Genomic DNA, 14606 nt, shown 5'->3' on the forward strand with positions numbered 1-14606 from the left:
TAATATTATTATTATTATATTTTATTTTATTTTTAGATGGAGGACTGTTATGTTTAATGGAGAAAAACGTTAGAAATTGATTTGTACATTAATTTTTTTGGAGGCTAAAATGTCTGTTTTTAAAATCTTTGGAAACTAATATGGGTAATCACTTTGCCGAAAAATAAACTGGGACTGATTGGTCTGTCGAAGTAAAACCTTAAAGATTGATTTGTGTATTAATTTTTTTTGGACTAAAATATCTGATTTTAAAATATTTAGGGATTGATTTGGGTAATTATTAAAAATTTTATGATTTCAAGTCTATTTTAAATCATTAAAAAGAAAATACTTAAAAGTGTGAAAATATATCTTAATTTGAGAGAATTTTACATTTGGGATTCTTTTTCAACCAAAATTTTGTATTACTAGTAGTGTTGAATTGTAATTTTTTTATAAAAAAAGTTATGAAGACAATTTTGATGTATTAAAGATCAAAATTCTAAAAATATTATTTATATATGAGTATAGTATTTATTAAACTCTAAATTTTAAATAAAAAATATTTTTAATTTTAATTTTATTTAATTTTAAATTAAAATAATAATTTATTTAATTCAATATTTATAATAATAAATAAAATTACCGTAATATATAAATTAATAGTTTAATTTATAATTATAATTAATATATGTATTGTCCTTAAATAGAATAAAAAATAATTTTTTAACATAGTTAGCTTAGCCTGCTTGCTTAACTGTAGTATTATTATACTTGATTCTTAGACAGGGACACAGTCTCAAGATTATTTTTTACTATTTCATTCTTAGATGGTGATTATTATGGTGTCTATAAATGTTTGTCTAACTTCTTAGAAGGATTAAAAATCAATATTTAATTTTAAAAGTATAAAAATAAAAAATTATTAAATATTCAAAACTTACCATTTCAAGTAAGTTAGGCAAAAGTTAGGCACCATACCATAGGCATCAAAGAATTCACCTTCTTAGATAAGGACACAAGCTTGCAAAATTATTCTTGACAAATGAGATAAGGTCGCAAAATTATTTGTTTAATAAATGAGATATAAATAGAGACATTATATTCAGAAATATTAAATTTTAATAGAAAGAATATAAAGATACTAATAAAAAATATAATTTATTTTTATTTTTATTTATTTTCTATTATTATATATTTTTTAATTTTTTAAATGACAAAAAATAAACTAAACTTTAATATTTTATTCTAGTTTAATTTATTATTAAATAAAAATATAAAAATATTAATATTTGTATATTTATTTTTTATATAATTATATCTTAATTTCAGTATCTTATGTTATACTATTTTTAGAATTAAATAAAACCCAAAAATCTTCGCAACAAATTGCCAATGAATAATGGTAGGATATGTAAATTCGAATAAGACTTCGTGTGTGTTTAAATTAGAGTTGGTCAAACTTGAGTTTGAATAAAAGTGATTTTGTAAAATTAATTTTGGATAGAAGTGAGTTTATGCCAACATGATTTATGTTTGGCAATTCTATGCTAAAATTGATTTTGATAAAATAAAATTATTTGGATAATATTAATTAAAATCACTTTTAGATAGATAATTAGTTAATTATTAAAAAATATAATATTAAATTATAATATTATTTTTTAATATATTTAATCCTTTTTTATACTTCTTTTAGTATATTTTTTATAAAATTCTATTTTAGTTTGTTATAAATTTTTTAATAAAAATTAATATTTATTTATTAAATTAAAAATAACATATAAAATAATATATTTTAGTACTTTTTATGAGTACCCTTAATAATCTTATTTTGTTTACTGTTTTGGATTTTAACTTTTTACTAATTATGTTTTTATTATTATTTATGATTAATTTTTTATTTAATTTATCATTTTCAATAAGAACAATAATACATATTATAACAAATTAGAATAATAAACAATGAACAATAATTATAATAATAAATTTTACAATGTCAAAAAAAATATTCTATAATTTTCTATTAATATCATTTTTAATAAGATCAATCATTCATATTATAATAGAATTACAATAACAAATTTAATAAAAGAATCAAAATATAATAAAAAGTACTAAAAATTGAAAAAAAATTAAAATATTTAAAATGACTTGAAATAAATATGAAAAATTCTTTTGGAAAAAATCAATAATGATCATTAAAGGTGAACTCACGTTGAAGTGAACGCAGAAGCAATAATTTTTTGCTTCCAGTAAACGTGCTTTTTTGACACTTTGTCAATTTATTGTTTAAAAAGAAAATGAAAAGAAAGAGAAAAGAAAATGAAAAGAAAAATGATTATTTTTTATTGTTTGGTTGAGATCTTGAAAAGAGAAATAAGAGAGAAAGAAGAAGAGATGGAAAAAAAGCAGTAGAATCCATTACTTTTTTTTCTCTTCAATATTAGAAAAAAATAAGAGAAAACTATTTCTCTCTCTTTACTTCTAATATTACCCCTTTTACTTTTTTTTAATATATTTTATAATATAAGTATAAAATTATCTTTCTATAACATTTCTTTTTTTATTTTCTTTCTATCCAAATACATCTAAGAAAAATAAAAATTCACTCTCAATTTTTTTCTTTCTTTTTTTTTCTATTTTTTTCTCTATTGTTTTTCTTCCAATCAAACATAATTTTAAATGAATAAATTTTGTTTTAATTTTACACTATTTTATTATGCTGAATTTGAATATGACCAAAATAATGAACTTCATATATTTAATAATTTTAAAATATTTGCATAATAATACATCTTTACTTTAATATAATAAAAAATTTAAGAATATATAAATTATTTTTGTAGAAGGGGATAATGAAAAAAAAAGTGAAGTTTATTACAAATTAAAAAAAACAAATTAAAGTACTTAGCATAAATAGAAAACAAATTAAAGTACTCCATACAATATTTTGGGAGTGGATTTTTTTCAATAAAAAAATTAGATGGTATTAATTATGATCTTTTATTTTTTATTATTTTTTTATATTTAATTTTGATCCTACTTATAAAATTGACGATAAAAAATCACATTATATTTTCTCAAATGTTAAAAAAAAACTGGGGAGAATGTATTTTTCAATATCTCTTCAACCCGGTCATTTGCCAACCCTTTTGGCCGCCTCTGAACCTGGCCAGAGAAAGTATTATTTAGTCCTAGTATATTCTATTTTCACAACTGTTAAAAGTATAATTAATTTGTTATAATTACTTATACAATAACTTTTATAAATAAATATAATTTAAAATAATTGTATGAGTATACCAAAGTACATCATTTTAATAAGAGTAAAAAGTGTTAAACTTTGAAATTTGAAGTAGTTTGAACATAGAAAGTACATGGCTTCATAATTTCTTCTTTTTCTTTTTGTTCACTTTTCAGTTTTGGTACTTATTAGTTATTTCACCTATTTGGATATTTCTCTCTCCATTCTTTCAAAAAGTGTAGTGTGTTCAANTTTCGATTTTGACAGAAAATATTAATCAAACGTATATTAATGATCTCAATTTCATGAAAAAAATATATTTTTTGTTGTGAATTACTCTTAAAATTTATAGATTATATCCAATAAAAATGTAAAAAATAATAATTATAAAAAATTAAAAGTAAGAAAGAATAAGTATAAAAGATAAAAACTTAAAAATTGTAAAAATATATATTAAAATTATAAAAATTGACAAGTATTTAAATAAAAATGACTAAATTTAAATAACAGAAAAAAAAGACAAAATTAAAATGATTAAAAGAAAAATAGTCTCTCAATATTTATATAGACTTATTACTCATGTTTTTGTATGTTAGTGTGACTAAAAATTATTAGAGTGAATGAGTTTGTGAAAGCATGAAAATTTTTTAATTTATTGAAACTAATTATATTTATTGAAAAAAAATCCTAACCTAATTGGTATAACGTTAAAATTTAAATAAACTTACACTTCGAATAATCTTAGATCTCAAACAAATTTATATTTTAGGGTAAAATATATTTTTTGTTCTTGAAGTTTGACAAAAATTTTAAAAATATTCTTAAGTTTTATTTTGTTTCAATTTTGTCCCAAAAATTTTCGATTTGCATCAAATATACCACTGACGACTAATTTTTCAAAAAATTTAAGATCAATTCAACAACAATTTCATATGAATAACCCTCAATACAAGCAAATTAAACATAATTTTCATGCATTATTATTAGATTTGTATTAAATTTTTTGAAAATTTAGCCATCGATGATATATTTAATACAAATAAAAAACTTTTGGAACAAAATTAAAACAAAATAAAAAGTATACTTTTACCAAAATTGAAAACTTTTAGAAATATTTTTAAAACTTTTACCAAACTTTAAAAATAAAAAGTATATTTTATCCTATATTTTAAATAGTCAAGATCCTTAAACAGATTTGAACACCAAATATTAAAATATTTGACCACGAAACTTAATAAATGAGGCTGATTAATTTGGTTATGGAAGTGGTGGGTGTGTTGTCCTGGGTTATGGGATGAGGAGGAGCTATACCATTATGTGGGACAGCTTTTTTGGTCGGAGTTGTTGATAAGAAATCGGACCCAACGATTTCCTTTTTTGGCTTTCCTTGAGCAAATCGGAGGGTCCGTTTTGCATGGAGAGGAGAGACGAAATTAACATGAAGGAAATCGGTCCCTACGACTTGTACATGCAGAAAGTTTATTTTTATATTCCTTGAAGGTAATCGCAAGGTCCATTTTCTTTGTTAACGAAAACTTGGAGTTGGGGTGAACAACTCGCTGGGTCCGAGTTGTGGAGGAAATTTTTTTTTATTTTCACTTAACGAAACCGGATGGTCCTTTTTCATTATTATATAGTTTATTTGAATTAGGGTTGAGAAGTCCCTTGGTCCGATTTGTGTGTATATATATACACTTGCGAAGGTTTGCAAATCTTAGTCCGCCGACCAGTTCTAACATTATTCATCTTCTTCGACTTCTCTTCTTCTTTCTCATGGTTTGTCACTGAGCTGGTTGGGTTGGAGAGAAAAAATTGATAGTGAAGTATTTGTGTTTATTTAGTTGAGTGAGAAGAATAGATGATAGAGTCCTTTTGAAAGTGTATTATTTTAGTCAGATTTTGTTGCAGACACTTGAAGGAGTAAAATTTGTTTGTGAAGATCTGTTGAATGTTGTTATTCCATTTACAATTTCATTTGAAGAGCTTAAAGGTATGATTTGTGAGAAGATTGATTCGGAGATGTCAAGAAAAATATCATGTATTTTATACAGATATCCTGTACTAGTGTTTGGTGGATTCGTTCAATTTCAGACGAAATATATAACGGACGAAGCGAGCATGCATGAGATGTTTTCAATGTATATTGAAATTCGTGCTCAAATCTCATTCATCGAGTTGTACATTGAATTCGAATAATCTGAGGCCGACCGAAATATTTTACGGGAAGACTACAACAGTGACAGTGAAGAAGAGTTCGAAAGTAATTACGAATTTGTTAGTCCAGATGGAGTTGAAGATCAAGATGACGACAATGTGGCTCCGAATGTGACAAATGCTGCAAATGCACTCGCAAACGAAGTGCCATTTGAGGAGCCATCTTTCATGCGAGTTTTGGATTTGGAAGCCATGAATGCTCCGGAGTTTCTGGACTATATGAGTGCAGGTACTCGTTTAGCATGTGTAAAATAGTTTATTTAGTCAAGTTTAAGCTAAAATAGTTAATTATGGTTTATTTATGAATGAGTAATTATTATAGTATTTATGAGAGTATTTAGGCGATTAGTAATTATTTTAAGTTATTTAGTTAATTTGTATTTATTTCGTGATTTAGCTAATTAGGGTTTATTATTGAGCATTTGTTATAGTATTTACTTTTAGTTGTTTAGGTGATTACTATTTATTTTTAGTTAGTTAGTTAATTTGTATTTATTTGTTTATTTAGTTAATTAGTTTTATTATAGTATTTATGAAGTTATTTGGAAGATTAGTAGTTTTTTTTAGATATTTAGTTAATTTTTATTAATTAACAGTATGTATTAATGTGTTTGTATTTTTGTTTAATTGAGACTGAGATAATAACGTAATGTATAGCTTACTTATATCATTGTTGATGTTGTGAGTATTGATTTAATATTTTATTTTGGTCATTAAACAGTCGTGTGTTAAAAAACTTATGGTATGGCTGTCGTCCTGGCAGAAGTTTCTTTTGTCGCAGATGGTGAATTCGCTGTAGGAATGGAATTCAGTTTCACGAAAGCTGTTATTAAGGCGATGAAGGAGTATACCCTCCGAAGATCTGTAAACTACCATGTGTATGAGTCAGAGCCGTTGACATTTTATGCGAAGTGTACATAGTATGGGTCAGGGTGTGATTGGCTTATAAGAGTCAGCATGATCAGCAGAAAGTACTGTCGGGTTATTAGGAGGTACAACGGCAGTCACACTTGTACCAGAGCAACCATCTCCCAGGATCATTCAAAGCTGGATTCAAATACAATTGCAGAAGCCATTAAGCCGTTGGTTGAGGCCGACCCATCTTTAAAGGTGAAATCAGTTATTGCAAAAAGTGCAGTCGAAGTTTAACTACACCGTTAGATATCGAAAAGCATGGTTGGCTAAGCAGAAGTCAGTTGAGAAAATATTTGGAGGTTGGGAGGCATCCTATGAAGCATTGCCCATATGGTTCGAGGCCATGTGTCATAAGGAGCCATCAGCTGTCGTGCATTTTGAGACTATGCTAGCATATCAAGGGGATGACCTGGTAAGTGATATCTGTGTATTGCATCGAGTCTTTTGGAGCTATTACCCTTGCATTAGAGCATTCAGACATTGTAAGCCAGTTGTCCAGGTGGACGGGATTCACTTGTATGGAAAGTATAAGGGTTGCTTGTTAGTGGCCGTTTCGCAGGATGGTAACAACAATATCGTCCCGATTGCATTTGCTATTGTCAATGGAGAAACTTCTAATGCGTGACACTTTTTTCTTAGTAACCTGCGTCAACATGTTGTAACTCGGGATGGTGTGGGGTTTATATCAGACCGACATGAGTCGATAAATGCAGCTGTTGAGCGCAGTCACGGAGCTTGGTCACCTCCTAGAGCTTTCCACATATTTTGCATCAGGCATATAGAGTCAAACTTTCTGAGGAAATTCAAGGCACGGTACCTGCAAAAGCTTGTCGTCAATATATGTAACATTAATTACTTCAACGTTTGTTACTAATGAAACTGCGATTAATCTAAACATCGTGAATCACACTCACTTTGAATGGTATATGATATTGTGTAGGATATTCGAGGACTATTCGGGAGTATGAATTGCGTTACCAGCGTTTACGAGAGTGGGGTCAGGCGTACACTAATTGGTTAAACCGTATTTCCGTGAACAGTATGCGTTAGCATTCGATGGTGGTTACCGATGGGATCACATGACGATTAATATAGTGGAATGCATAAACTCAATCTTGAAGGGTGCACGCAATCTCCCCATCACTGCACTTGTGAAGGCAACATTCTACAGACTTAATGAGTTGTTCACAGGTAAAAGAGCCGAGGCGGAGGCTTGGATTAATGCTGGCCTTGTTTTTTCTGAGCATGTGACCTCCAAACTTCATGCAAATCAACTTGCATCAGAAAACATTCAGGTTAATTACTTCGACAGGCAGAATGAGGCCTTCGAAGTGCGTGAGATGCCAAATGGAGTGGAGTATGCTATTGATCTCCGTAATCAAAGATGTGACTGTGGTGAGTTCTAGGTGGATCAGATTCCTTGCCGGCATGTGTTTGCTTGTTGTGCAAATCAACGACTAGATTGGCAGGTATATGTGCATGATGTTTATAAGATGGACCAAGTTAGATGTGTTTATCGGGCTAGGTTTAGGCCACTCGAGAATCCAATTATGTGGTCTTCTTACACTGGTCCTCGCTTCGTACCAAACCCGTACATGAGACGTGTTGCCAAAGGTCGGCCCAGGATGACCAACTTCTTGAATGAGATGGACACACGAATGTTACGGCGTCCGAGGCGATGTAGGCAATGTGGGGCTGAGGGACATAGTCGTAGTAGATGCCGTCAGGGCGGAGGTCCTAGTACTGCCCCTAACACGCAGTAGATTTATATGATATTTGAAACAATGTAACTTATGTCAATGTACTTTCTCATAATAGACTCACTATAACCTATTTCAATGCACTTTATGATAATTTAATCATCGTACGCATAGGGCATGTACTTTATGATAATAGAATCATTGTAACCTATGTCAATGCACTTTATGATAATCGAATCAACTGTTACCTACCTCAATGTACTTTATGATAATAGAATCATTGTGAACTATGTCCAAGTAAAGCATCACATAGAAAGTCATCATACATATAATAGTCAATGAAATTCAGGAACATCAACTGAAACATACAATACTTAGTTGGTATTTAGGAAACTTCAGTCATACATAAATATTACATTGTGTCCATGACAAAAGATAACTGATACATACATAAATCTAACTACACCACAACTACTTTCTCGCTTTCCACTTTCCAAAGGTGACTATGTTCTTGCATTTCTTTGCGGTCTTTTTGAACACGGACGGAGTAAATCGACTCGCACTACGACGCGATGGATTAATCCTGAGGTTGTAGCCCTTTCTTGTCTCATCTGGAGTACGGGTGCCACCTACGTAAAAAAATCAAACCAAAGAAGTATATAGTATGATCAACCGTAACTAACAGGCCATACATGAACATAAAACAATCAAAACAAGGAAGTATATAGTATGATCAACCGGAACAGGCAGGCCATACATGAACATAAAACAATAAAAAATAAGGAAGTATATAGTATGATCAATCGTACCCACCAGGCCATACATGAACATAAAACAATCAAACCAAAGAAGTACATAGTATAATCAACCGTAACCAACATAGCATACAAGAAAGTAAAGCGTTGTTGTACCTGCATCATTACGAGATTCTTCATCTTGGTCCATGTCGTCATCTTGTTCCTCATCCTCCTCGTCTTCCTCGTCTTCCTCGTCATCTGGCTCATCCACTAAGTAATCATCAGTCTCATGCTCAAAAGTGTTAGCATTTTCATCAATCAGAGTCATCGAAACACGCTCCGAATTTTGACTATTTAGGACTCCTCGACCGCCCTCACTCCTACTAGAATCACCAGATACAAACCCTCCAGAAGCACCCGAGTAGGTATAAAATGGATACCTCACGTCTAACAAATGCCTACCCGACATGAACCCAGGCTGATGGCTATATTGTGCTTGGCCGGCATCTGAGGCCATGAACCCAAGCAACTGGCTAAAAGAACCTCCCTCTCCTGAGTCATACTGTGGCTGATGTATTGGGAATGACGTAGGAAACTGTATCTGAGGTACATATTGGCTTGTCTCTTGAGGTTGCACTACTGGCGGTGAAGGTGGAGGTGGAGGTGGAGGGGCCGGTGACTGTGGGTGTTGCTCTTCATTTTCATCATCCATAACCTGGTCACCCTCAACGTCCTCTTGGACCACAAGATCCGACAAATTCAAGTGATGGCCATACTTTGAACGATACCAGTACATATAAGTGTCTAATGGCTGCTGCGGAGCCATGGGGTCCTCAGTAAGAATGTGATTGTACCTGTTTGTCCACTGCATAACCCAAAATGAATGAGTCGTGGCTGTGGCCCAATTCTGATTCTTAGGACCAATTAACACTTTCCCGTGTGCCCGGTCTAGACTCCATTCCTGATGAGGAACTCCCTGAACGAAACCAAACTGTCGTCTAAATCTGTCGGTGGCATGCCATTCAATACACTCAAAAGATACCAAAGGGACCATTGCACTCCAAATCACCGAGTGCATGTAGACGTCCGCGGGAATTATGTCCGGATCAACACGATCAACAGAATATGCAACCCACAAAAACTGGTAACAATAAAGCAAAAAAATAATTAAAATCTAAACAACTAAATCACTAGACGTGACCCAAATACAACGGTAGTGCAAACACACCTGGCCTTCCTGAAGATCATCGAAGGCCTTCCTAAAATGAGCAAGCTTAAGATATCTATAGACTCGGTCTCCACGCTCCCAGTTACGCCACCTAATATAACGCATCTCATTAACACCATTGGATTCTAAATATGAAAATAAAATGTAAATGTAAGATCGTGTTACCTGTTTGCAAGCGGGAAACTGCGAGGTTCTCTAGGAACTGGCGCTAGATACGGTAGCCGCATCCAAGCCCAACATAGTAGAAGTGTTAGTGGTCCATCTATTTCCTTACAATCAAAACGTGATGCCCTGCATAAACTCCTGTACAGGTGTGCCAGGCATGCTGATCCCCAGCTGTACTGTCTAATACTAGCAAAATCACTGAGCAGAGGTAGAAACTTCCAGTGCACAGATGCCTCAGTCTTGTCTCCAAACAAGATCGTACCGATCAACAACATGATGTGGCACTTGATGTACACCTGTATACTATTTTCATCACTCAACTGTAACCGTTCTTTTAAATCCCGTAGCCACGTATGTCTTATGCCGCTTCTTCAACACTGCGACTTTAAGGGTGCGACCCCAAATTGGTTTAGACACTCCGCCTCTAAGGCTTCGAAACTACTCAAAGTCATCCCTGTAACTGGAAGACCGTCGGTTGGAAGACCGAATATCATAGCCACGTCTTCCCGTGTCACGGCACATTCACCAACCGGAAGGTGAAAAGTATGTGTGTCCGAGTGCCACCTTTCCACTAAAGTGTTTACCAGTGCTTTCTGACATTGAACAACCCCAATCTGGGCGACATGGTAAAAATCAGTAGATCGTAAATGCTCCTCCACCCTCTCATTGTACCGATCCGGCGGGACAGGGTAATCACATGTTAACATCCGTTTACCCTGCACACGCATAGCAAAATCACGATTGTTATTACACAACTATTATACACAACATAAAAATATCTAATTAAAACATATAATTTTACTATAATACTAAAACCTCCCCTAAAATAACATATTTCTATCAACATTATTCCAAAAAAATGATTCCACAAAAATTAAAGAATGAAATTATTACAGTTAATTAATTAATTTTTATTACTAATATTATTACACAGAATTAAAAACAAGTCATTCTTATTACTAATCTACTATATTGAAAAAATTCTCCACAACACTCCATTAATTATATTTAAGCACACGTATTCCTAACTATTATTTAAATATATAATCCTACATTGTTAAAACTAATTATAACAAGTAACTACTTAACTCTAATTTATAATATTATTAAAAAAATTTATAAACAAGTCATTTTTAACACTGATCTATTATATTAGAACAAAATTGTAAACAAGAATTAATTATACTTAAACACACTTATCTAAATATCATTCAAATTCTTCTTCCTAAATTTTTAGAATTAATTATTATTCTTAACTAGTTAACTATAATTTCTACTATTGTTAAAAAAAATTCTAAAAAACTATTTTTTTATTTCTAATCCAATATATTTACCAACCACATAACTACTTAACTATAACTTCTAATATTACTCCAAAAATTTTTAAAAAATGCCTGTTTTATTTTTAACCTATTATATTATAAATCATTTTAAACAACAATCAACTGCATATACATTTTTCTTATATATTTATTTCTAAATTTCTATCAATAAAATTATAAACTCAGTCATTCTCAGTGCAAGTTGTAACAACAATAATTTTAACTAAATTTTACATCTAATAATTAGAACTATGAAATATTAAAAAAATTAACAAATTAACTTACATAATCAGAATAGTTGAGATATTTTACAATGTGAAGCTTTGGTCGATCAATCTTTTTTAGTTTTGATTTATGGGACATTTTCAAATTTTTTCCACTAGTCCACGGATGAGAAGCAGCAAGCTTTCAGGTTTCAGGGAGGAGGAAGATGGCATGCAACTCGGTGGGTGGGAAAGAAAGGGGAAAGTGAGTTCACGAAGGAGACTTGTGGAGTTAAAGTGGGTACCGTCCTGGGGAGCTATGGGCGTGCGACGCGTGGAGAACTCTTGCACAAATCGGACGGTTCGCATGGTTTCTGCAAGTCTCTCGGTCCGATTTGTTTATGGCAAATCCCTCGGTCCGATTTGTATGTGAACTGACATCATACGCATGTAAAGCTCTCCTCCCCTCCATAACGCCGTCCAGCACCTACTTTGACTCCATAACTAAATTAATTTCCGAATAAATGACGACAAAACTTAATAATAAATTTTGGCACAACACTCTCATTTGGTCCCACTTTTTCTTTCTCCAAAAAGTTAATTATACAACTCTTGGAATACAACTTATCACTCTTTTCTACCAAATAGCATGCCAAATATGCAAAGGAAAAAGGATTGAAAATAGCAAAACTATGTGTCATTGTTTATTTTTAGTTTGCATAATAAATGTTTTTTCTGATTTTTTTAATCCCAATAAAAATTATTATAGTCAATTTTTTTTAATAGAGTGAAACCTTGCATTTTTACTGGGATTCAACTAATAAATTCATTAATGAGAGGTGGAAAAGGCATTTCCCTCCTGTTTGCTTCAGAGGCGTGTTCTTTAAGGTAATTGATATAAAGAGTATTGGCTATTCCTCTTCTCTTTAACCCTAAGGTGAGAGTGAGAGTGAGAGTGGGTTTCATTAATTGGAAGATGAAATCAAACTCCACAGAAAAATTTGGTACTAACTGGGACTGGGTGGACCCTCAAGTCTTAAACACACAGTCCTCCATCACCAATCCTCCCAACCTCAACCCTTTCAACTTCCTTCAACCCACACTTGATTCCTCTACTGTTTCATTTCTACCTTGCACTCCCTCTGAGCGCGTTTGTTTCTCAACCCTTCATCTCCATGATCATAACGATGATTTCTTCTACCTCTATGAGATCATCTTCACCCACTTCGGCCTCAGACTTCCTTTCTCCGATTTCCAACTTCAAATCCTAAACGCCATCAATGTCGCTCCCACTCAACTTCACCCCGAAGCTTGGGCCTTTGTCATAAGCTTCGAGAATCTCTGTCAATCCTTTCGTCTTGCTCCCAGTGTTGCCGCTTTCTTCTACTTCTTTCAGGTAGTTAAAGAGAAGGAAAAGATGAGTTGGGTTTCCATTCGTGCGCATGAAGGACAAACCAAAATCCTTGTTTTCGACAAGTGGTACGCTAACTTCTCGAACCAGTTCTTCCGAGTTGAAGGTAGAAGAGGCTCAGCACTTCCCTTCTTCGTGGGTGAAAACAAGAAGCCAAAGTTTCCACTGTACTGGACTCGGATGATACAGTCTCCCAAACCACCTCAATCTTCAAGCTTGTCTCCTTCGGAGAAAGACTTGGTTGATAAACTCCAAAGATTGAAAGAACCATTCCAATGTGCCTTTTACTTTCCCCTTAACACCAATGCGCCTCTCAAAATAAGCCCTTTGCGTAAGCGCATTTAAATATTTCCGTTTCGAACTGTGATTATAACTTTATCTGCTTGGCTACCATATGGTCTAAGTGCTGTTTGTTGCAGATGCCCCTAACTCAAATGGAAGAAGATCAAAACAGGTAGTTGAAGTGACAGGGGGAGTTGAAAAGAGGAAGCAGTTTGTCACATCTACCCCTGAGCAGAGGAAAAATCAAAGGGTGTTGGTGGAGAATAGTCCTACTTCTACTCCGCCTCCGCCTCCGCCTCCGCCGGTGGTCAATTCAGATATGGAAGAGACGGGTCATTTGTGTGGTTTTGAAGGGGATGGAGCAGGGCTTCCCTCCTGCGTCCAGGGTCACGCATTGGATTCCAATGGTCTCATCAGCCACAGCATGGGACACGTGGATCTTGGTAGCTTTCTGCAGGGACTATTTCTGCAAGGCATGGAAGTGATTCAGAAACGGGTCTCCCAACTTGAATCTGAGCTGAATGAGGAGAGAAGCGCCAGAAAGAAAGCTGAGGGTAAGGTAGCAGAAATGAAAAAGGAGCTTGCTCGGTGTGAAGGGGAGCTTGCCTCCGCAAGAAGAGATTGTGAAGCACTGCATGAAATCCAGCAAGTCTTGAGAAGGATCAGTACTACTACTACTACTACTACTACTACCATGAGTCAAAGAGATTAGAGGCCTAAAGAAAAGCCTTATATCATTATTTTGTAGAAAGACCATGGTTTTACTTAACCAGTACTCTTTATTTATTTTTGAAAGAAAGAATTGTTCAAAAATGATTTGATGGCAAGTATGGCCTGTCTGATTTTGTTACACTACTAATTGATACAAGTAATTGACATATCTACTTTTCTTGACCATTTTGAATATGTAATATGTTAATTGCCATATTGCACCTTACATTCTAGTTGAGACATCTAATGCTGTTGCTATGGAGGATTTGTATCATCTGTGGCATCTCGTGCTGGACATGGGGATCTCCCTTGGACAATGATGACAGATCGCTCCTAAGATAGAGAACAGAAGGTATGATATAGTTTGCTTATTTCCCTAATATGTCGAGTTTTATTCCCTAGTTCGTTTTCAAATTATGATAATTTTGACATGCTCTGATGCAATTGAAGTTTGTGTCAATATAAGGTCTTGTGTTTTCTTGCAACTTATCA

At 32.8% G+C, this 14606-nt stretch overlaps 1 protein-coding gene across 1 annotated transcript; it reads left to right on the forward strand.

Annotated features, from left to right (window-relative positions):
* The first annotated feature begins 12653 nt into the window (after positions 1–12653).
* On the forward strand, positions 12654–14263 carry LOC107469871 (uncharacterized). The gene is made up of 2 exons (XM_016089252.3): positions 12654–13452; positions 13541–14263. The coding sequence occupies exons 1-2, from the start codon at positions 12687–12689 to the stop codon at positions 14113–14115; spliced, it is 1341 nt and encodes a 446-aa protein (XP_015944738.1). The 5' UTR covers positions 12654–12686; the 3' UTR covers positions 14116–14263.
* Positions 14264–14606: the final 343 nt, after the last annotated feature.

Source organism: Arachis duranensis, chromosome 10 (genome assembly GCF_000817695.3).
Source record: "Arachis duranensis cultivar V14167 chromosome 10, aradu.V14167.gnm2.J7QH, whole genome shotgun sequence".
Lineage (NCBI taxonomy): Eukaryota > Viridiplantae > Streptophyta > Magnoliopsida > Fabales > Fabaceae > Arachis > Arachis duranensis.

Bases quoted from the DNA above. Each gene is read 5' to 3' on its own strand.
- LOC107469871 (XM_016089252.3), top strand. From the start codon at position 12,687: ATGAAATCAAACTCCACAGAAAAATTTGGTACTAACTGGGACTGGGTG. The intron at 13,453-13,540 runs GTAAGCGCATTT...TGTTTGTTGCAG, and splicing joins TCTCAAAATAAGCCCTTTGC to ATGCCCCTAACTCAAATGGA.